The sequence below is a fragment of the Chiloscyllium plagiosum genome, chromosome 25, assembly GCF_004010195.1.
Source record: "Chiloscyllium plagiosum isolate BGI_BamShark_2017 chromosome 25, ASM401019v2, whole genome shotgun sequence".
NCBI classification, from domain to species: domain Eukaryota; kingdom Metazoa; phylum Chordata; class Chondrichthyes; order Orectolobiformes; family Hemiscylliidae; genus Chiloscyllium; species Chiloscyllium plagiosum.
Window position 1 is genome coordinate 22,692,313 of NC_057734.1, and position 25,654 is coordinate 22,717,966.

Sequence of the window (25,654 nt, forward strand, 5' to 3'; positions counted from 1 at the left end):
ATGGACTTGAATGTGTGGTTGGGGAACTGGTGCAGGAAGCAAGGATTTAAGTTCTTGGATCACTGGGGTATATTTATGCTTACCACAAAATATACCCCAGTGATCCAAGAACTTAAATCCTTGCTTCCTGCACTAGTTCCCCAACCACACGTTCAAGTCCATTATTTCCCTGTTTCTTGCCACACCAGCCACGACATCATTTGTGCCGACATGTACCACCACCTCTGGCTCTTCACCCTCATCCTTGAGGATTTCCTGCACTCTGTCCGCGATGTCTTTCACCCTGGCACCAGGAAGGCAACACACCATCCTTAAATCCCGTCTGCTGCTACAAAAACCCCGGTCAGTTCCTCTCACGATGGAGTCCCCTATTACCACGGCTCTGTGTGATGTCCGACTCTTCAGCTCTGCCTCTGAGCCAACTTTTGATTGACAGACCTGGCCACCTTGTGAACTGGCAGTGTCATCAGTCTCTACTGTTTCCAAAAGATTCAACTTATTCCTGACAGGTACTTCTCTCGGAGGAAACATCACAGAAGCACTTCACAGGAGGCACCGAAGCACTGAGGATGTCACCTAGACAGGTTAGAAACATCTGCAACAGAAATTCCCAGCTCGGCGAACAGAACCACAACAGCATTCCTGTTTTCAGAAGCAGCATGTTGAGTTACCAATTAAGGGGGATTATTGCTTGTTAAACACTTTGTTGACGGCACAACTTGCCTCATTAATATTCAGCTTCCATTCTTAACAAAACGGCCAAACATGCTACATGCCGAGAAACGCAACATGGAAACCAGAACAGTTTCAATCAAACTGGTATGATCTACAGGCACCAGCTGCACACGTCCCTCATCCACGGACATTGGCATCTGCCAACCCATCAAGCACCACGGCAACTCTCTGATTCATTCACAGACCACTAAGGAAGCACAGACGTGCACTGCAGCACACATCAGCTACTGGGCATGGGGACAGGCACTCAGCTCAAGGATTGCTATCATAGCATTCACTCACATAGCACGGATCTCATGCATGCAGCATCCATGCCTTACATTGCATTGTTTTGCTTGTGAGTATGTTGACCCATCAGCCAGGGTTATACGTTATATGCCACACTGTGGTGCTCTTTAGAGTAGACACACAGACAGGCTGTTTGTTAGCAGAGAACTGTTTGGGAGGAGTGAGGGATTTCTTGATTGATGGCATACTGTGACCTCATCTGATATGTACAGTATGTGTCAGCTGCCTGTGCATTCAACCAACTGGACATGTCAGAAACTGCTGGGGCTCGTTCTTAATCCAATCAAGGGAGGAAATTGCTGTCAGTCAGCTGGTCCCAGTACTATCAGTCAGAGGCTTTATATGATCATTTATCTGTTTCAGCATTCATGCCCAAAGATCTGTACCAGGGCAGTCTGAGGAGCAGGGGTGGGGGTGTTCACTGGTCAGTCCTGTAGTGCCAGCAGCAGTGGTCAAGGGAATGCCATATCATCAGTCAGGTAGCTGCTACAGTGGCCAAAGGCCTTCTCAGTCATGTCTATACCAGATGGACTACATTCCCGAGTTCTAAGGGAGATAGCTGAAGAGATAGCGGAGGTGTTAGTGGTAAATCACTAGAATCAGGGCAGGTCCCAGAGGACTGGAAAATCACTAACGTAATACCCCTATTTAAGAAGGGGGTAAAGCAAAAGATGGAAGATTACACACCAATTAGCCTAACCTCAGTCATGGTAAGATCCTGGCATCCACTGTGAAAGATGAAATTTCTGAATACTTGGAAGTGTATGGTAAAACAGGGCAAAGTCAGCATGGTTTCATCAAGGGGAGGTCATGCCTGACAAATCTGCTAGAATTCTTTGAGGAAGTAATAATCAGGTTAGACCAAGGAGTGCCAATGGATGTTACTTACTTGGATTTCAAGAAGGCCTTTGACAAGGTGCCACACAAGAGCCTACTGAATAAGATAAGGGCCCATGGTATCAGAGGCAAGATGCTAGCATGGGTAGAGGCTTTACTGTCTGGCAGAAAGCAGAGAGTGGAGATAAAAGGGTCTTTCTTAGGATGGCAGCTGGTGACAAGTGGTGTTGTCACAAGGCTCAGTGTTGGACCACAACTTTTCACTTTATACATTAACGATCTAGATGAAGGAACTGAGGGCATTCTGGCTACGTTTGCAGATGATACAAAGATAGTGATAGAACAGGTGGCATTGAAGAGGCTGGGAGGCCACAGAAGGATTTGGACAGGTTAGGAGAGTGAGCAAAGAAGTGGCAGATGGAGTATGACATGAGAAAGTGTGAGGCCATGCACGTTGGTAGGAAGAATAGAGGTATGGACTATTTTCGAAATGGGGAGAAAATTCAGAAGTCTGAAGTGCAAAGAGACTTGGGAGTTCTAGTCCAGAATTCTCTCAAAGTAAATTTGTAGGTTGAGTCAGTAGCTCGGAAGGCAAATGCAATGATGGCATTTATTTTGAGAGGACTTGAATATTAAAGCAGGGATGTACTTCTGAGGCTCTGATCTGACCACATTTGGAGTATTGTGCACAGTTGTGGGCCCCATATCTCAGGAAGGATGTACTGGCCCTGGAGTGTGTTCAGAGGAAGTTCACGAGAATGGTCCCAGGTATGAAAAGCCTAACATAAGAGGGACATTTGAGGACGCTGGGTTTATACTCGATGGAATTTAGAATGTTTGGGGTGGGATCTAATTGAAACATACAGAATACTGAATGGCCTGGACAAAGTGAATGTTGGGAAGATTTTTCCATTGGTAAAAGAGACTAGGACCCAAGGGTGTCGATAGTAGTCATGATTCGGAGATGCCGGTGTTGGACTGGGGTGTACAACCTGTTGGACTATAACCTGGTGTTGTGTGATTTTTAACTTTGTAGGACCCAAGGGCATAGCCTTAGAGTAAAGGGAAGACCTTTTAGAACAGAGATAAGGAGAAACTTCTTCAGCCAGAGAGTGGGGAATCAATGGAATTCACTGCCACAGAAAGCTGTAGAGGCCAGGTCATTGCATTCCAGGGAACAATGGGAGACCTTTGTGGGATCTCTCAGTCAAACGCCATATCAGTATCAGAACAATGACAGATGCCATCTGTGCAAGGTCACACCCCCATGATAAGGTCAGTGTTGCAGCTCTGGCACTATGACTCAGGAACATGGCTGGCTTCCCCATATGCACAATGCAATTGACTGTACCCACGTGGCACTGAGAGAACTGGATCACAACCCTGCAGAATTCTTCAACAGGAAAGGGATTCCATTCCATAATGTTCAGGTGGTCACTGTTACACTTACTGAAGGTGTGTGCCTGCTAACCCTGGCAACTGCCTCAATTCCTACATCCTGGAGCACTCTCATATACCTGGTGGATTTGAGGGTCTAAGTGCCCTTCAAGGAAACAAAGGTCACCCAATGCGACCATGGCTCGTGACACCATGGCACAACCCCCTAACTGATGCACAGCACAGATGCAATGCTGCCCATGCTTTGACCAGGGCTATGGTGGAGCAGATAATGGGGATGCTGAAGATCTGTTTTTGCCACTTGGACAGGTCCTGGTGGCCTGTGTTCTGCACAAACACAGCTGGCAACAAGGCACTGTGCTGGATCTTAAGGCAGCAGGGAATGGGATCATCTTCCATGGAAGAGGACAAGGACATTGGGAGGAGGGGGATGTAATTGTCCAGGACAGAGTTCAGCTGTGTCGGGTGCTACAAGCCAGATAGGACCTTGTTAACACCTGTTTGCAAATGATGAGAGCTGGGAGCAGTGGACAATCATGTACTGGAGAATATATGTTAGTCATGTTGCTGAAAACTGGTTTTTATGTGGGGGTGAACTTCAGTCTCTTTGCTTTTGTTTGTTTACTATTGCTTTCTGTAAATAAAAGACTTGTCCAATTATTTTTATGTGTGTGATGTTCCCCAACTGGACAGTGACAAGCTCTAGGCCGACAGTGGGCACTGGGGACAGGGGAGCACTGGCTTTGAGGGGGTTCAGATGGGATGCGGCTGCCAACAAATGAAGTGTGTGGTGTGCTGGTTAAACTATGACTGGAGGGACAGAATGATGTTGTTTGTGTGAGGCAGTGTGAGTCATGCTCACTATGTGCTGGGAACAGAGTGGCCTATTGCTGCTGTGCCATAACACTGCCAAGGAGGGACAACACCAGATTGCTGATGTGTGTCTGGGTGCACAATGGCCTCTGAAAAATGAGACAGACACAAGAGATGCCAGTCTTTTGATGGGTAGCCACTAGGTGCTGAGTGTTTCTGCAAATGCCACATTGTAGTCTTGGGCGGGAATCAGACATCAGGGACTCCACAAAGGGATGGGGAAGGCAGCAAAAATGGTGAGTATGTGGGATAATGCAAGAAAGTTCACCGGGCCTCGCGGTGAAAATCCATCCTAAAAACTCAACACAACTCAGCCAAACTGATTTTGTTAAGCCGAACAAAACGTAAGATTTGGCCAACTGTCTTTGTTAATAAAGCCATTCAGGGGTTTCTTGCTGGCAAGGCTTGTAACTTCCTGCAGTTTATGCCCCACAGCTCCTGCTTGATACTGGCCTCCTGCGTGTTCTCTGTCCTCTGAGGAAAACACATCACCATCTCTTCTTTCACCTTCCTGCCAATTTCCCACTTCCTCAAGATCTTTGTCTTTTTGACCACACAGTTTGTCAACTCTCCTAAGTCTTCAATTCCTGACTACTCCTCTGAGAAACCTTATTGTATAGTATTCAATATCTATATAAATGAAAATATCTTCAGCTGCTTCCATGCAACTTTCAATCAGGAGTGGGCTGTTCATGAATGAATTAACCATTTCAAACGGCAGACACAAATCCTCCAAGCCATCTTATTGCAGAATTTAGACAATATGTACATTTTTGTTGAGAAGTAGCAGTTACCATTCATGTCATGTAACTGACGGGCAATTTACATGTCTAACAATAAAAGCTACAATTGTCTTACCCTTATCTTCAAGAGGACCCAATACCAAGTCATGTTACTCTTTCCATGTCATGAAGCCACCAATAATTGGAAGTTGAACTGGATTAGCCATATCTACACAATGGCTACAAGACCATAGAAGAAACAGACTGTTCTTTGTTGGGTTACTTCCCAATGAATCAATCGCTCTTTGCCATTGACAAGCCTCAAGCATTTCCCTTTTTATGACCTTTTTTTGCATGAAGTCAATGTTCACCTGAAAATTCACTGCCACATTAATGCTCAAGAGATTTAACGGCACCACTTCAAAAGCAGTCCACTTGCTCAGAGGTTCCCTACCAAAGTACTCAATACCCACCCTTACATGTGTGATTGTTCTGTGTCCCAAACATTATGTTGACTTGCCAAGCTTACATCAAAGCTGACACCTTTCCCACCAAGGACATGAGCAGCCAGTCTCCCTTTTGAAGTCACACACAAGCACAAGCTGGATATACATCATTGTGTCTTCACAATTAAAATTCTGAAATGGCTAATATCGACATAAGACCACAATAAACATGCAGAACGTATTGATTCAAAGATAGTGCATCAGCACTTTCTCAGAAACTTATCATGTGACCGAACTACCTGGGAGATAAACGAAAGAAAACCAGTTCTTAGGCGTGTTTCTATATGCAGGTAGCTTCGGGTGAGATCAGAACAAGCTTGTTCAAGGAAACACCCCTTTCAAGCAGGATTCAGTCAAAATTCAATGTTTTGCCCAAAAAGTGTTAAATTCCTTATTATCTGGAAGAAACTGAATGGTGATTTGGACTCTTGGATAAACAAACTGAGGAAGAGAGTACAAACTTTTATCAAAAGAGCAATTACACGGATGCTACGGGGGAATCCAACTGGAGTTGGCTGTGTAGATTTTAACAATGCATTTTACAAAGTTGCTTAACATTATCAGGGCTGAATGTTAGTTTGTGTTCTGAAAGGACACTAGGACAATGAAGTAATCTTGCCATGGCTTCTTGGAGCTGCATATCACTGAGTATAATTACCTTGGTGTGGGTGGAGTTACATGAGCAGGAACACTGTAACACTAGCAACTGCAACATGGACATGAACACAGAGAATAGGTTAGTCTTTACTTGATGTAACTATAACTCAAGAGCCTGGAATATCTATGTTTGCCAAGTACAGCAGTATTTAGTATTAATGCACAATAAATCATGTGACACCAGGTTATAGTCCAACAAGTTTATTTAAAATCACAGGCATTCAGAGCACTGCACCTTCATCAAGTGAAGTCACCTGACAAAGGATCTGTGCTCTGGAAGCTTGGGATTTTAAATAAACCTGTTGGACTATAACCTGGTATCATATGGCATCCGACTTTGTCCATCCCAGCCCAACACTGGCACCTCCACCTAACAATAAATTGTGTTACTTTGAAGTCTAAATGTGAAGACAATTCTTGACTTTTCCTTCTCCCCAGACAGTCTGTAATAAACCCAAATCTGCATTGTTGCATCAAACTACATAATAAAAGATAGTGGCAGCCACAGGATTCACTGCCTAGAAATCATGGCAATAGTAAAAATCAAGAAATAACCAGGACCCAATGCCAAGTCTGATTATGTCTGGAGAACAGAAGAATTCAAAAAAACTTTATTTTTTTTCAAAAAGCCATCAACACAACTTTAAGACCAACTAGAAGCCAGAAATAAACACAAAGCTGAACAGCAGCTGTGAGGGAGCCATCTCTGATCAGAAATTCCTGTTGAGAAACATCTAGAACACTGCTTTAAATTAGTTGTTTCCAGCCAGTAGTAGGAGAAAGCAGCTTTAAATAAAAATGAGTGCAATAAAAGCCCTCTAGCATCTGCAATTGAGCATTTCAGAAAACAGGCCAACTACCAGACACTCAGACATTTTAATCCCTTGAGGAAGGGATGTAAGAGTTTTCTTTCCACCCGAAAGAACAAGGCTGAGGTGCATAGCTCTAACAGAGAGTTAATACATTGCTGAATAACTTAATCAATGAGAAAATAAACAACAGCAAGTAAAGATAATTCTTCACATACAAGCTTAGAGAAATCAATTGTATAAAGAAAAATAGGTAGCAGGAATCAAAATTGATATTGAAAATCAAAGTTTGAGAATCCTAACAGCGAAGTTAGTCAAATCTTTATGAAATTGCTCGTACAAATGAAGATTAAAACTACTTTTGTGCAAATTAGAAGTTTTGTTGATTGCATTCATTAACAATATAAATAATTGGATTAAGAAAAAGAGTGAAAATCAGATGACATGGAAGCCCTAAGTGCAGAAAGAGGCTATTTGGCCCATCAAGTTTGCACTGATCCTCTGAAGACCATTCCATCCTTTCCTATTACCATGACTAATCCGTAATTCTGCACGTCCCTTGACACTACAAGGCAACATAGCATCTCCAACCCACCTAACCTACACATCTTTGGATTGTGAGAGGAAACCAGAACACCCAACAAAACCAGGGAGAACATGTAAACTCCACACAGACAGTCACCTGTGGCTGGAATCAAAGTTCCTGGTGCTGTGCAGCAGTAGTACCTACCATAGTGACACCATGGTGTCAAGTTTGGCACAAAAATACCTCGAATGTAGAATAAATTGGCCCTGATGATGTCACAACAGGCATCTTTGGGTTACAGTTGGTTCTGATATAACACGATAATTTCATTCCTGTGCAACCCCACGTTATAAGAAAATTGCACAATAGCAGCACCATCTAAACCAATGGGACTGGAATCACATTATCACCAATACACAAAGGAAAGTTCACATTCTACAAATAATGGTCTAAATTCTTTAATTGCTTTATAATTCGTGTTGAAGAAATGCACATTATAGCAAAACTGACTGTAATCAATAAATCATTGAACCTTATAAGGTAGAGCCAATTTGAGAGACTTTCTACCCCAGATCATTGGGAAATCCTTCTGCCATTTTGGAAAGGGAATAACTTCAAATCATTTCTATGTAGGTTGCATGTTGGTAAAGGAAACTTGAACTTTACATTGAAAATATCATTTTAAAATAGCAAATGCTTTAACAGCTTTCACCTTTGGCACCACCACCACAACAATCTTTACAACAACAAAGATTGAACAGAATCTTTAATCAGCAAAAAGTACAAGAAAACAAAATGAGTGAAATTCATGGGAATTAAAATCCTTATGATTGTTATGCAAATTAATCAATAACTTCAAGTGCCTATTAACAATTAAACAATACAACAAAATTTGCCTATACTAATCTTTCCATCAGAAAAAAAAAATCAAGGTATCAGATTCATTTGATAGATCAACAAATTGGCAAATGTGGAAAACGTAATTCCTTGGATTTCACACAGCTTCATCACTGGAAATAAAATTAAATGTAAAATAGATCAGCACACCTCTCTACTATACAGATCCTGTGTTATACAGACAACCAACCAATGGGAAAGAAATTATGTTTGACAACCTCATAACAGCTCTTGATCAATGTTTCATTTCGTAGTGAATAAGATACTGATGAGACCACGCTTCATTAGCAGATATCGACTTCTAAAATAACCTGTACATTGTTTCATTATGTTCTAAACCATATACGTCCTCCATGCATGTTCTGAAACTCATACCTATGGAAAAATACAGCAAGTGTTTCTGTTTAACAAAATTGTCATTGGCCTTGAGGGTGGCACAGTGGTTAGTACTGTTGCCTCACAGTGCCAGGGACCCAGGTTTGATTTCAGCCTTGGGTAATTGTCTGTGTGAAATTCCCACATTCTCCTATTATCTGCTGGGGGCTCCTTCCAGGTGCGCCGGTTTCCTCCCACAGTTCAAATATACGTAGTTTAGATTAGGTTAGATTAGATTCCCTACAGTGTGGCAACAGGCCCTTTGGCCCAACAAGTCCACACCGACCCTCCAAAGAGCAACTCACCCAGACCCATTCCCCTACATTTACCCCTAACTAATGCACCTTACACTACGGACAATTTAGCATGGCCAATTCACCTAACCTGCATATCTTTGGAGTGTGGGAGGAAACTGCAGCACCCGGAGGAAACCTATGCAGACACAGGGAGAATGTGCAAACGCCACACAGACAGTTGCCTGAGGCGGGAATTGAACCTGGGTCCTGGCGCTGTAAGGCAGCAGAGCTAACCACTGAGCCACAGTGCCGCCCCACGTGGATTGGTCATGCTAAAAGGAAAAATTGTCTCAGTGTCCAGGAATGTGCAGGTTAGGTGGGTTATCCATGATAAAAGAAATCCATGGGATTGGGATAGGATGCTCTTTAGAGGGTCCAAACAAACTCGACGAACTGAATGGCCTCTTTCTGCATTGCAGGGATTTTCTAGTAAATCTGTCAGGAGAGGTGATGTCCTCGTGGTATTATCACTCAGCTATGTATCCAGACACCCTGGTAATGCTCTGGGAACATTGGGTTTGAATGCTGCAATAGCAAATAGTGGAATTTGAATTCAGTGAGAACGTAGAATTAAGGATCAAACGATGACCGTGAAACTTGTTACGTTTTGGGGAAAATAACCATCGGGTTGACTTATGGGTTTTACAGAAAGAAACTGCTGGTTTGAATTAAATGTGACTCTAGACCTCATAGCAATGACTACATTTGACCAATTAGAGATGGGCAATAAACGCTGGCCTACTCAGTGGAAACATTATGCAGAAAATGTTCCACTTAATCTCTACAGCGTTTGTTGATCACTCGCAGTGCGATAAGCTCTGACCAGAGGAGTAAATCTTTCATCTTACCAGTACACCACATATGACAACCTCAGTGTGAAACCCAAACCTAATCTAAAACCCCACATTATTGGAAAGTTGTGCCTTTTTAATGCATATTAAATAGTGTTACTTTGAAGTCTAAACCTGAAGACAGTTCTTTGCCTTCTCCTCAAACTGTCTGTAAAAAACCAAAACTCACAGTGTGGCACCAAACTGCACAATAAATGAGACTGGGTGAAAAAAATGATTAAAGTACAGAAAACAGTGAGTCATAGTAAATGGGTGTTTTCATACTGGAAGATGTTAGACCCTGATGGTTCTCAAGGATCAGTGTTCAGACCACTACATTTTTGATATACATATACTTAGACATAGACATTTTTCTTTATTTTTGCATGTGATATGGGCATCAGTGGCAAGGCCAATACTTGTTGCCCATGGATGACTTAAATATTGGATTACAGAGAAAAATGAGAAAAAGACATTGCAATGCTATAAAACGTGGAGGTGCAGTTAACTGTGCAGTATAGATTGATAAGCAGAATGGACAGACGTGTCGGAGGTAGAATTTAAGATAGAGAAGTGTGAGATGATGCATTTTGTCAAGAGGGAGCTGCAAAGGCAATGTAAACATAATGGCACAAGGAGATACAAGGGGACAATCCGCATCAATAGTGCATTCATCTTATTGTCCTTAATGGAAAGAAATCGGCTGTCCTTGCCTGGTTTGACCTACATGTGATTCCAACCCCACAGGACTGTAGTTGATTCTTAACTACCCTTTGCAGAATTAAGGTTAGGTATAGAAGCCAGTCGAAACCCACACCCCGTGAATGAATTAAATTAGAAACTATTTAGCATACTCTGTACATTCACATACAGGCACAGTAACCATGATTTAGACTTCATTACTTTCTCCCCATACTTTGATCTCATCAATTAACTTTATTATCATGATATCTATCTCTCCCTGTATCCTGTGCATCTTGAAGTCTCTTTCTGATAATATCAATCCCCTGGTTCCCAAAATGCTGCCAAGTTAGTTTACCTCTGCCCAAAAACTCTAGCAAAACACACTATGAGCAATTCAGTTTGAGTTCTGTGCAGGTCCAACCTATCCAACATGTGCAGGTCTCAACTTCCCCAGAGCTGCTCCCAATGTCCCCAAGCATCTAAAGCTCTCAATCCTGCACTAACTTCTAGCCAAGCATTACTAGCCTGTTCTTTATTCACTTTTACTTATTATCACAAATAATTCAGAGATTACTACATGTGAGGTCCTGCTCGCTAATTTCCTACCCAGCTCCCTAAATTCTGATTATAGAACCATATCCTTTTTCCCTATCTATGTCATGTAGACCACTATTCCCTGGCTGTTTACCCTCCCCTCTTAGGATGCTCCTCAGCCACTGAGTCACATTTTTGACCCTGGCACCAGGTGGGCAACACACTATCCTGGATTCACGTCTGCAACAGCAGAAACATTTATTGGTTCCTTTGACTAGTGAATCACCTATCACCATCACTCTTTCAGTCTTCCTTGCACAACTGTAGACAGGCAGGAGGCTGGAAGGACACAGCAAGCCAGGCAACATCTCGAGGTAGAGAAGTCAACACTTTGGGTGTAACCCTTCTTCAAGACTCAGGGCTGAGTCGACTTCTGTATCTCCTGATGCTGCTTGACTTGCTGTGTTCTTCCAGCCTCCTGCCTGTCTACTTTGGATTCTATCATCTGCAGTTTTTTTTTGTCTCTAACCACTGCACAACTGAGCTACATGTGGTGTCATAGAACTGGCTGTACTCCCCAAATGAAACCTTACTCTCATGTGCATTCAGAACAGAATACTGGTTGGGATGCTTTCAGGATCGCCTATCTTACCTGCCTGTTCCCTTCTGATGGCCTGCCGACCTCCCATTCCCTCTCTCCCTGCATGCTCTGAAACCAGCCACTATCCATGTCCTCCAAACTCAGTGTCCATATAGCTCCCAGCCTCATGGATGCACCCTCCCAAAGCTAGGAGCTCAAGCTGCTACAACTGACAACACTTCCCACACAGATATTAGCCAGGACACAGGAAATAAATTGGAATTCCCACATTGCAGAGGATATGCACTCTCAAGGTTTAAAGAGCCCTGCCATTCCTTTATTGATTAGTTAACCTTACACCTGCTTGAACAAACATTCACTAATACTAATAAATTATAGAACTGTTAACAGCAGTACTACTTCATGTTTTTGATTAATTGCAATATATCTTTCCTAAAGCACCTCTCTACCTGTGTGCCAAATTCCCACATGATCCTAATTCACTACTAATCTCAGTGAGTGTCTCAGTCAGACATCCTCCTCATTATGAGCCCCTGGCTGATCAGGTATTGACCATTGTATTAAGACTCAACTTAATGTAGACTGCTGTGTGAAAATAAAATACGTGATCCATTAAAGTAACAAAATCAAAACAATAATCTTTACAAAAGGATGAACATGAATTAGAAGATACAAGGAGAATACAGAAAGTGACAAGTAAAATTGAACATTCCACAAGCGCAGTTCAACCGTAACATCAGCACACCTCTGCAGAAATAACAATATGTATTGATTAACATGGCAAGCACAATACATAATGTGTTAATATCTGAGACACGGGTCATGTAGCAATCACTATAAAAGCGCCGTTCAATCACTCTTCAATAGTATATAGATGAAAGACTTAACATACAGCTAGGACAAATCAAGAAAAATTCAGAACTGTTTTTGCAAATACTTCTTCAACAACTCTTGACACATCTGGAATAAGACAAAATATAACAGAAAGTTGTTGGGAGAATAAGGAGATCAAGTTAGATAGACTATGCACTAAAATTATAGGAAGGATGTTCTGAGGATGCAGATGGCACACAGTGAATTCCCGATTTTAACTGGATCACTGAGCTATACTGTGGTGCAGAGGCACAAACTGGCTATTTGATCTAAACCATCCTTCTGTTTTAGCAGCCAGTTCACAAAGGTGACTTCTCTAGTGCTGATTATAACACATTTAATTTAAAACCTTTGCCCATGCTTTTTGAGTGTTTTTTACTATTCTGTTCCATCTTTCATAATTCCAAACATCTTTGTTAAATCATCCCATAATCTCCAGTGCTATTGAATACAGCCCGTCAACTAACTTAGACATAAATATATTCATAACATTTTAAACAGATAGGAAGTCCAGAGTTCACCACCAAGCTAATTCTATTGCTTAGGCATCCATTAAGAAAATGAAATCTGTAATCCAATTCGATTGTGTTTTCATTTCAAATTGCTAAAAGGCCGACAGATAACATCAGTGAGATTTCTGCACTTGCACTAATTGCTGCTAGTTTTACTGCCAGTAGCTGTAACATCATCATTGTGGTATTGTGGTAACATACTGTCAGCTTTCTGATTTAACACCAGCAGGAAGAAATCAGCCTACCAATCAAAATGGTGGATTAGCAGTCATAGCAACCCTACTCAGTCTTCCTGCAACATTGACGATGTTACCGTACTTGTTGATCTTATCCCTATCACAGCAACTCTACAGGGTATGCTACAAGTATCTTGAATCTGTTGTGAAAGGAAAATTGGTATGCTGAACTTTCCTAACAATAGATACCACATTCCTTTAAAAAACAACCTTACTAAGCTCTTACTGTTTCACAATCTATTAAAATTATGGCAACAAGGTAAACAGATCTACATTGAGTGTTTTTGACGAGCAGTTAGCAGACAATGTGAAAAATTTCCCAAGTATGACCTATGCACAAAACAGGACAAATCTGATCCAGCCAATATCTGCCCTATTAGTCTACTCTTGACCATCAGCAAAGTGATAGAAGAGGTTACTATTAAGCAATAGTTGCATAGAAATAACCTGCTCATTGACATTCAGTTTGGGTTCTGCCAGAATCAGCTCCTGTCCTCATTTCGACTTGGTCCAAACGAGCTAAGTTTCTCCAAAGGAAAACAGCAACTGCCTGTGATATCAAGGCAGCAATTGACTCGGTGTGATATCAAGGAATTCTAAATAAACTGGAGTCAATGGGAAACAGTGAGAAAAACTCACCAGTGGTTGCAGTCAAACCTGGCATAAAGAAGGTTGGATGTAGTTAGTGGAGGTTAATCATCTCAGCCACAGGACCTCTCAGCAGTAGTTCCTCAGAGTAGTGTCCAGGCCCAACATCTTCAGCTCCCCCATTAGTGACCTTCCCTCTATCATATGGTGAGACAAGGGATGTTTGCTGATGAGTGAACAATACACGGCACCATTTCTGACCCCTCAGATACTGAAACAGTCAGTGACAATATACAGCAAAATCTAGATAATATGCAGGCTTGGACCGGTAAGTGGCAAGTGCCATTCATACCCTACAATTGCCAGGGAATAACCATCTCCAACAAGACAGAATGCAACTATCATCCCTTGACATTGATGAATCCCCATTAGCAACATTGTGGGGATTACCATTGACCAGAAACTGAATTTGACCATTTGCATAATTACTGTGGCTACAACAGTATTTCAGAGACTAAGAGTTCTATGTGATTAACTCACTCTCTGTCTACCTAGAGCCTGTCCATCACCATCAAGCCACACCTGGAATGTGATAGAATATTCTTCTGGATGTAAGTTTGTTCGCTGAGCTGGAAGGTTTGTTTTCAGACGTTTTGTCACCATGCTAGGTTACATCATCAGTGAGGCTCCGGTGAAGCACTGGTGGCATGACCTGCTCTTTAATTATGTGTTTAGGTTTCCTTTGGTTGGATATATCATTTCCTGTGGTGATTCATTTCCTGTTCTTTTTCTCAGGGGGTGGTAAATGGGACCTAAGTCAATGTGTTTGTTGATAGAGTTCTGGTTGGAATGTCATGCTTCTAGAGTGCTACCTAATAGCATGGCATTCCAACCGGAACTCTAACAACAAACACATTGACTTAGATCCCATTTACCACCCCCTGAGAAAAAGAACAGGAAATAACATCACCAACCCAAGGAAACCTATACACTTAAATAAAAAGTGGGTCATACCATCTGTGCTTCACTGGAGGCTCACTGATGTTGTTATTTAGTATGGTGACGAACCGTCTGAAAGCAAACCTTCCAGCTCAGAGAGCAAATTTGCATCCAGAACCTCAACCTGGTCTACAAATCTTCTCAAAACTCGCTAAGAATATTCTTCATTTATCTGGATGAGTGCAGACCCTGAACACTCAAAACACTCAATACCATCCAGTATAAGGCATTCTTCTCGATTGACACCCGATGCACCACCAACAACCAATGGTAGAATGCATCAAGGATCCTTCAGAACCAGTAGAAGGGCAAGAGGCAACAGATACATGGGATACTTGTCACCATTTGCATGTTCCCTTCCAAGTCTGTACTCATTGGAGGTTAGAAGAATGAGAGATGATCTTATTGAAACACGTAAAATTCGAAGGGAACTTTGCACAGTAAATACTAACAGGTTGATTCCTCTTGTGGGAGAGTTGTTGTTGTTGTCGTTGTTTTTGCCATAGTCTTACCAGACCGTAGGGGCTGCTGTCTTATTAGAGAGAAATGATTGGTGGTGATTTAACCTGAGGGCCACCAGACCTCAGGTGAGGGAAGAGGTTGAGAAGGAGAGTCCTTCATGGTGACCTCAAACCGGTGATGGGAAGTGCGAGAGTCGACTGGAGGACATAATCTTAGAGTAAGGGATCACTCATTTAAGACAGAGCTGAGAGAAGCCTTCCTCTTCAGAGAGTAGTGAATCTGTAGAATTACTTACTACTGAAGGCTGTGTCACTAAGAATATACAAGCTGAGATAGAAATATTTTTTAATTAGTAAGGGCATCAAGGGTTATGGGAAAAAGGCAGGGAAGTGAAGTTGAGAACTATGGAGATGTCAATGGTGGGGGAGCTCCTACCTCTTATGGTCCAAGCCACACACCATCCAAGCTTGGAACTACATCACCATTCCTTTCCTTCCCCAGGGTTCACATCCTGGAAATCTTTCCTGAATATGCCTGTGGGTGTCACCACATTCCAAAGACTGGAGTGGTTTAAGATAGTGGCTCATCATCACCTTCTTCAGGGTAATTGGGGACAGGCAATAAATACTGGCCCTGCCAGCAATACCCACATCCCTTGGATGAATTAAAATAATAAAAAGCACAGGGAATAATCAATGAATCTGAGCAACTGAAAAGTCAAAAACTGAAGGGGAGGTGCAATCAAAGCAAAGAATAAATGTGGCCTGCATCTGAAAAGAGAATTTAAGTTTAAAATGAAAATCATACTGAAATAGTACCATTCTCTTGAAAGGAGAAATTAAGGATCTAATGAAGGACAAAGAAAACTTGCATGGTACATAATAAAGCAGCAGCTAATCTTGAAAGGGCAAAACACAGTTTCTTCCATCCTATCCACTGACAGGCAGTCAGACTGCTTCACTTTTACTCATATTAATAATTACAGCTGAGGTCACAAAGTGCTCATAGAACTCAGGAACAAATCTGTTGTTACACTTGACTTGGTTTCCTCTGTGCTGACATTGAAAGGCTTATTGCAATACTAAGTTGAGCTCTTACCATAATGGATAGAGTATATAAATCTGCACCATTATCTTCCCTGTAACACAAATACTTCCAGCACTAAGAAAAGTCCAACATAATTGCTAAGACAGGCCAGGTGAGAGAGTCTCCATTCCCCAGCACCCCAGCTGTTGCTTGAACTGAACCTGACCAACTCTAAAGCAGACAAATCTGAACAATCAGTTCCATACTGCAGCCTGATCTGACTCAGAAAGAACCTTTTAGGAAAGTGAGCTCATTCATTGTCTCTTGTAGCAAAGAGAAAGAGCACTCAGAAAGCAGGAAATAATTCTGTCTACTTGCCCCTTTATGTTTCCCACAGCAGTGCGGTAGTTGTTGCAATTAGCATAACTTGCTGGGATATTCAAAGCCAGTGATGGAAAGACAAAGCAAAAGTTGGAGAGTGGCAAAAGTAAAAAAAATGTAACTAAGAAAATTATTGCTTTTGCTACTGACATTAAGAAACCCTATATTACCTTACATCTCAATTATTAATAGCTTTACACGAAAGCTCTGCTGCCAGTCACTGCCAACCATAATCACAGGGTTTCAACTATATTGTTTTTCACCTGCTCCATTAGGTGAGGAACATTGAAATATATGTTGGTGCTATGTGTCTGTCAGCATTACCACCTGGGGACTGAGGGTGCAACATTTAAACATATTTGTTGAAAAGCACAATTAAAAACAATGATCATATCCCAATAATTAATGCTACTGTAGATATCAAAACACAGAGTACATTCCTCATTCTCCTAACAGTACTTAAAACTTGACAAAGGAAAATTCTACCTCAAATAATAGTTTTCAACGTCAGGCTCATCTGGCACCAGATAAAAACTGCTTGGTTTTAACCTCTGTGGCCATGCTAATAATGTAATGGAGCAGATAGAGAAGCTATTTCAGGAACCTTTGCCTTCTACCTTTTAAATTCCCAATCTGGCATCAAGCCTGAAATTATGCATCCTAATTGTTGATGAGGTGCAAGTTGTGAAGGTGACACAAAGGACTTTCAACTTCCCGAGATACTTTGCAACGTATTGATTTTTCGCATGAATGAAGCATTTAGTTTATTAGAAAATGTTATGTTGTTCGATCTTCACAACCAGCTTCTCAGTTTCTGATGAAGGAGCTGCACCCAAAACATTATCCCGTGTTTTTACTTTACAGATGCTGACAGGTTTGTTGTGTTTTTCCAACATTTTTGTTTTTAACTGATCTTGTTTGATTTGTTTGCCAAACATGCAAGGATGTGAATCATATTAAAGTGATCCAGGTGAACAGCTAACTTGCCTCACTAAGGAATATAGCCATGGAATTATTACTGATTTATCTACTTAAGATCTTCTTACTGGCACTGCATTTTGTGATGCTTATTATACTGCTGCTCCACTCCCAATGTTCTCCCATGCAGCTCTATTTCCTGATATTTCTTCTTGTTGTTTTATTTTGCTATGTTCTTCTCATTGAAGGTCATTGCTTGGATTCAGAATTGACCTCTCTGCAACTGGGATTTCCTAATAGACAGTCGTAGAGCTGTACAGCATGGAATCATGTCCAATTCATCCATGTCAACCAGATATCCTAAATTAATCTAATCTCATTTGCCAGCATTTGGCCTATATCCCTCTAAACCCTTCTTATTCATGTACCCATCCAGATACCTTTTAAATGCTGTAGTTGTACCAGCCTCCATCACCTCCTCTGGCAGATCATTCCATACACGTACCACCCTCTGTGTGAAAACGTTTCCCCTTAGGTCCCTTTTAAATCTTGCCCCTCTCACATTAAACCAATGCCCTCTAGTCTTGCATTCCCCCACCCCAGAGAAAATACCTTGCCTATTTACCTATCCATGCCCCTCATGATTTTATAAATCTCTATAAGGTCACCCGTCAGCTCCAATGTTCCAGGGAAAATAGCCCCAGCCTATTTAACCTCTCCCTGTACTCAAACCCTTCAACCCTGGCAACATCCTTGTAAATCATTTCTGAACCCTTTCAAATATACAACATCTTTCCTATAGCAGGGAGACCAGTATTCCTAAACAATGTACAGCCACAACATGACCTTCCAACTCTTATACTCAGTGCACTGACTAATAAAGTGTTTGGTAAATGAGGAATACATTTCCAGGCACTGGAGTTGGGCCCTGAAAAGCAATCAGGAGTTATCATTCGGGAAAATCTAATTACAACTCAGATTAAGGACTTATTTTAAAATAATTATTCCTGCAAACACAAAAACAGAAAATCTGGAAAACTACTGGAAGTCAATAAGCATCTAGAGACAGGACACAGAACCTCCATTTAGATGTGCACCCATCTTCAGAGCTAAAAAAAAATAAAATAGGGGGGCAGAGGATAGTTCTTCATACACTTATAATCACATCCAGGAAATGACACAAAAGCAAAAGCCAAAGACCCAGCTTTGTTTTGCAGCATCTTGCTGTCCTTCAGGTACCAAATAATTTACAGTCATATCTTCTGACAGTCCAGGATGGATTACTAATTTGAAACGTTTTACTATAACTGCAATCTTTCCAAAGGTTTCTGCAGTTTTTTTTTGTTCGATCGCTCCTCGTTCATGAAGAAAGAAATCCATTCCTTCTAGAAATACAATTCCTTGGCTGATATGTTGTTCTGATGCTGCAGGGTTTCTGCTCCCCCACTCTCCTTCTCAGTTTTTTAATAGCTTTGATGTCTGTACTGGAAATGAAAAATGCCACCCTTTCTAGACGAAGACAGTGGAGATTGAGACTGGGATTAGGATGAACTCAGTGCCTCACTGGCAGCAGTGCCCAGAGGTTAAGGTGAAGTAACTGTTCAACAACCTTCTGAAAGAATGAAGATCTTATTTTTCATTAGTTCACTGAATATGAATAGACACAAAAATCACTTAGTATTCCTAATGTTTGGCTATAAATCCAAAGATGGTGAAGGGAGAGAAGGCATTTAAAATTAAACAATGAGCAATTTTTTTAAATAAAAGATCAAAACTTTTATCTTTTATCAAGCCAGTGAGATGGAACAAAGCTTGGAAGGAGATATAGTTCCAAATGTGCTCTAGCAGTAAACCAGTTGTGAGAAATGGTTCACAATTTGTGTGGTGCAAAGGTGCTGGCTTTGAAGTTGCTTGTGAACATCTGAACTGCTGATTATCTGAAGTTGGGCAAATGTTATGAGTGCAGCTTTTGTACACGTTTATGACACTTGATTAACTGAATTGCAATCACAAATTAAATTCAGCATATTTCAGAAATAAGAGCAAGAGTAGGCCATTCAATCTATCACGCATGTTGTACCATTCAATAAGATCATGGCAGATCTGCTCATGTCATGCATGTCCCCCAAAATCCTGGCCTTCTTGTTAATCAAAATTTTGTCAAACTCAGCCCTGAATATTCAACAAACTAGCCCCCATGCCTTGCTGAGAGAGATTTCCAACTGCTAGAAAATATTTTGTGTGGCAAACATTAAAAAAATTAATAATTCACCCAGATGACTTTGTGACAAAGTAATTAAGAAAATTGCTCCATTGCTTTATAGCCTCAGGTTTGAGTCCAAGGACTACCTATCTCTGAGAGCTGGTACGGGATTAGTTTAACACATCAATGATATTCAGGGTTATAAACCTTATTGCAATTGATCAAAGTCACAATGCCATTATCGGGTTGTACATCACTACTGCGGCATATGTAGTGCTGGATATATGAAACAGAGAGAGTTACTGGTAGTGAGATTTGGTGTTGAGGTGGGGAAAGAGGTGGGGTAGCATTAAAAGATATGCACTGCTCAGAGGCTGATTTTGATTTGGATACTCTTTCTCCCCTGCCGTAAATGCAGCAGTGTTTATGCCTATTTGATTTTTACAACCACATGAATCAGGTGTAAGCCATTCAGCCCCTCAGGCCTCCTCTACCATTCAGCGAGACCACAGCTGATCTGATTGTAACTTCAAATCCTAATTGACCATTTCCATCTGAAGCACTTTGGGTTTGAGACTGGGAGTTATTTTGGCCAAAGTGTAATAAATGGGTGCAGGGTCAACCAAAATAATAAAATACAGTGATGCTTAAAAGCCCAGATTTAATATAAAAATTTGGTCCTCATTGCTGATAACCATAACTTGAACATGCCTAGAGATGCCTTCATTAGTCAGGGCATTGAGTATAGAAGTTGGGAAGTTATATTGCAGTTGTACAGGACGTTGGTGAGGCCGCACTTGGAGTATTGTGTTCTGTTTTGGCCACCTTGTTATAGAAAGGATGTTATTAAATTGGAAAGAGCGCAGAAGAAATTTACAATAATGTTGCCTGGAATTAATGGTCTGAGTTATCGGGAGAAATTGGACAAGCTAGGACATTTTATTTTAGAGCATAGGAGACTGAAGGGGGTCCTTATAGAGGCGTATAAGACCATGCAAGGCATGGATAGGATGAATGCACTCAGTCTTTTCCTGAGGTTGGGGAATCAAGGACTAGAAGGCATCAGTTTAAAGTTAGAGAAAAGAAAGACTGAAAGTGAACCGGAGGGGCAACCTTTTTACCCAGAGGGTGGTAGGGATGTGGAATGAGCTGCCAGTGAAAGTGGCTGAGGTGGGTACATTAACAATATTTAAAAGGCATTTGGACAAATACATGGACAGGAAATGTTTAGAAGGATATGGCCAAGTGCAGGGAAATGGGGTTAGCGTGGATGGACATTTTGGTCGGCATGGACCAGTTTGGGCCAAAGGGCCTGTCTCCGTGCTGTAAGACTCTATGACTCTATGCTAACACAGGTTTAGCACTCAAACGTAATAAAGACATGGACTTTTTGTTAATAGGGTTCTTACACCCACTTCTTTTAAAGGTGTGAAGTGCTCTGGCAGGCACATTTTGATGGGTTTCAGGAAGAGGGAGTGAGGGAGAGGGTATGCAGGCTCTTGGTACACAACTCTGGAGGTCCTGGTGGAGGAGGATCAGAGGGACTGGTAATGTCATTGAATCCCCACAAACCCCTGTACGGTCCCACACGTGCACTCAACAATCCTCCATGGAATCTGTCCTCATCAAATTCTAACAAAATGAGTGTCCCTCATTTTATTCGCTCCCTCAGCACTGATAGCCACACCTTCAGTTACCGACACACTAAACTCTGGAATTCCCTCCCTACATCTCACCACCTCACATTTCTCTTTTCAGAGTCTGCTTAAAACCTATTTCTTTGGCCAAGCCATGGATGATCACTAAACCAAACCAAAGAACTGCGGATGCTGAGGATCGGAAACAAAAAAACAGAAATTGCTGCCAAAACTCAGTGGGTCTGGTAGTATTTATGAAGACAAAGCAGAGTTAACATTCTGATAAAGTCACCATGCTAGGAACATTAACTGCTTTCTTTCCACAAATGCTGCCAGACCTGCTGAGTTTTACCAGCCATTTCTGTTTTTGTTTTGATTAATCACATTTTGTTTCAAATGCTTCTGTGAAGTGCCTTGGGATATTACATGACATACAAGGTGCCACATAAATAAGTTGTTGTTGTTTTTCCTGCTGTTGAACAAAGCAGAACGTTGCAGACTTTGGAATCTGAGGCAACTGAATGAGAACATTTCAACTCCACTTTGATAGTTTCAAGAATTGGACCATGAAATGGTGTTTACATTAAAATTTGTGATTAGAATAAGCAACTTCCCACGGAAGTGTGCCAATACATTCTAAACAAATGAAGACTGAGCTGTATTCTACAGTGAAATTTCAAAGACAACCTGTGTACATTTTTTTATTCAGGATAAAATATATAGGAATAGATTTGCTCATGAATGCACATTAATATCAGTCATCAAAAGCAGTTAGTTGTAAACACCACAAGCTCTCACTATCATGCTGAGATTGATGCTAACTTGTATATTCAACCCTTAATTTGGAGGCACATTTGATTCCATCCATTCCTTTCATTTTAATGGTGCTGATCTTCCACTGACAGAACCTTCTCCCTTAAATTTACCCAAAATTTCACCAAAATATTCAAGGGAACAACCAACTCTTCAAAACTTATTGTTGGCCATTCAGTTCTCCCCGAATTTAATGGTATCAGAACAGTTCCCAGGAAGTGTACAGGATTTTTATTCGAATTGTGTACGAATATATTTAACCAAAAAAAAAGATTCCTTTCCACAACCCTCAATGAAAGTGTTAGTCTGCCTGTGGTTTTGGTGATTCATTGGTTATCCACTTGTATTCGTTCCATAACCAACAATGGGCTGTTCCCATTCACACAACAGTGGTATCCAACATGGAGATGGGTTGGTGAGAGGATGGTACAGTTTGATTTTCTCTATGTAGTATCCCTGGGATCATCCTGATCGCTATACGATGATCATTATTGGATGTGAATGATAGTATTGGCTCATACAATGACCAGAGAAATGTCCAGCGTTGGGGTAGGGGTGGATCATGTTTGTTGGGCAGTTTGTGTTCCAACTGTTTATGTCGTTTGGCACAGAGCGGACATTCAGGGTGGAAACCAAACCATGTAGCTAATGCCAGGTTTAGAGCAGTGTTTCTGGAGTGCATGTTGCCTGTGGCTGTGTGTGTGTTTGTGTGTCTGTGTGTGATGGGAAGGTGGAGATTCAATGATAGTGTGGCTATGTTCACTGAGGAAGTGTGAACCGCACCTGTACATTGCACTGCAACTCACACCTAGAAGGAGAACTCAGTAAAACAGAACAGATCGCTGCAAAGATAATGTGGATTGCATTTCTCACGAGATGCGGTAAGAAGCTGGTAGGCTGTATTTCCCGCTTTCATCTGAAAGCAACAGGTTCAGGAGCCAAGCTGCTTTGAAAACATGAAGCTGCACTTTGGGAGACACGTTATAAGTGATACATATCCATATTGCAGCGGATTGGAAAGTGCTCACATGCAAATATTCTCAGGGAAATCAGATTAGACACTTGCACTGAATGATTACAAAGACACACTCGCTCTCTCACCTGGCCACGACCTCATTGTCCACTTTGACGATACAGTAAGGGTCACTGGTACCGGAGCTGTAACAAACAGCAGATGAGTGCACATTACCCACATCATAAATGCATTTAGCCCGGCAGCAAAACGACTGATAACAAACAAACAGACAGACATTGTTGGATCTGGCAGCATCTGTGGAGAGTTAACATTTCGGGTCCAGTGACCCTCCTTCGTCAATGCAGGTAGATTAAACAGGAAACTTACACGTCCTTTGCTGGTAAATTTCTTCCCTCGATGATACGAAAATACAGTGATGTGTTTTTTGCCATTTCAGATGACCAAAGCACCCCCCTCCCCCCCAAAACAACGAAAACTTTCCTGTAATTTCCGCGGCGATGTTACATCAGGTGACTGAGAGAGCTCCACTTGACTGTGTTCATTCTTAATTGCAGCTGAAAGATGGGTTGGCAGTGAGCATTCAGTTCTATGGGAAATACCGGAATTTCTTCGCCTACTGTGTGAATTGTCAAAGTCCAGGCGATCAATGAGTAGCAGCTTCTCCCTGGTAGAGCCGAGCCTGATCCTAGAGGGGAATTCAGGAAATAACTCTGTCGGTTTCCACCATAACGCGTGTCTGTGGGATTTGGCACCCAAGTATGAATGATAACCACGGGCAAGACTTAATGGGCTGACAGATAATAAACCAAGTCCTTCTCCACAGGAGAGTGCTGTTTATTTAGAGAGCGATTCTGCCAACTATTGGTGGCCGAGGGGAACTGCAGCGTCGAGGTACAAAGCACGGATACAACTCATTAAACCCTTCTTAAATATGCTACCAGGCGATGTGCATAATTCAATAGAGAGTTTCAGTGACTGAGTTTCGAAATTAGTATTTCTCTGCCATTAGGTTTGAGATCAATTAGGGAACACCCATCGAAAGCAACAGCCTAAAATCAGAATAATTTCCTCCCATTGGATTACACCTTTTCAGTGTAGAACTGAAAAGGACATCCACTTCTTTTCAATGTTTACTTTGCCGCTTCTGAAAACCGAAGGAAACAGCGCCAAATTCAAGGGTGGGGGGCAGGGGTGAGGTGAGCTGTGCCTCTCTTTCATCAACATCCTCATACCCCTCTCAATCCAAACCATGACATGAGCTCTGCTAACCACTGGACACTTTATGTGGTTGTACCTCTGATTGGAAGCTTTAACATTAATGCTAACTGCCTCCACAAAGTACAGTGTAAAATTACGAAACACACTTTCACGACTGGGGGGCACATATTTAAGTTGAGAGGTGAGAGATTTAAAAAAGACAGGGGGGCAAAATTTTTACACAGGGGGTGGTTCACCTGTGGAATGAACTTCCTGAGGAAGTGGTTGATGTGGGCACAATTATAATGTTTAAAAGACATTTGGATAAGATCACGAATAGGAAAGGCTTGGAGGGATATGGGCCAGGATAAGGCAGGTGGGACGCGTCGAGTTTGGGATTATGTTCAGCATGGACTGGCAGGACCGAATAGTCAGTTTCTGTGCTGTATGACTTTATGACTCTATAAACCTAGCCCACTTACCCCAGTATTAATTTTTTGAGGCTATGTTCTGGCCATGTAGCAGAACAGACACATAGGGCTTCATTTTGGCTCAAACTTGGGGGTTTCAAGTCCTCCCTCCCTAGCACAAATGTCCTAGCCACTGGAAACAAGATGGATGACCTCAACGCTAGTCTCAGCAAAGAGCTGCCCCTAACACTGTCTGCACGAGCCCTCCTCCACTATCCTAACAGTGATCTACATCCCACCCCATGTGGAAGTGAAAAGTGCCCTTGATGAAGTATACCACACTATAAACTGTCTTGAGACGAATATCCTGAGGCCTTGTTCATCATAGCCGGTGACATCAACCAGGCCAACCTGAAGAACATGCTACCAAACTACCATCAATATGTCTCCTGTCCCACCAATGGTCCAAACAGCCTTGACCATTGCCATACAACCATGGGTGGCATGGTGGCTCAGTGGCTAGCACTGCTGCCTCACAGCTCTAGGGATCTGGGTTCGATTCTGGCTTCGGGCAGCTGTCTGTGTGGAGTTTGCACATTCTCCCCGTGTTTGCGTGGGTTTCCTCCAGGTGCTCCGGTTTCCTCTCACAGTCTCAAATGTGCAGGTTAGGTGAATTGGCCATGCTAAATTGCCCAAAGGGTGCATTAGTCATGGGTAAATGTCAGGTCAGGGAACGGTTCTGGGTGAATTACTCTTCGGAGGGTCGGTGTGGACTTGCTGGGCCGAAGGGCCTGTTTCCATACTGTAAGGAATCTAATCTAATCATCACCGGGTGCTCCATCACCCGTCTGCATT

At 41.9% G+C, this 25,654-nt stretch overlaps 1 protein-coding gene across 2 annotated transcripts in view; it reads right to left on the bottom strand.

Annotated features, from left to right (window-relative positions):
- The window catches only part of LOC122562636 (rasGAP-activating-like protein 1), a 270,514-nt gene extending 246,513 nt beyond the window's left edge, over positions 1-24,001 (bottom strand). For both annotated transcript variants that reach the window (XM_043715652.1, XM_043715650.1), the window contains exons 1-2: positions 23,559-24,001; positions 23,318-23,374 (exon numbers count right to left, since the gene is read on the bottom strand). In XM_043715652.1, the coding sequence (XP_043571587.1) occupies positions 23,318-23,374; positions 23,559-23,623 (122 nt within the window). In that variant the 5' untranslated portion in view covers positions 23,624-24,001. The remainder of the gene's footprint in view (positions 1-23,317; positions 23,375-23,558) is intronic.
- Between the last annotated feature and the right edge of the window lie 1,653 nt (positions 24,002-25,654).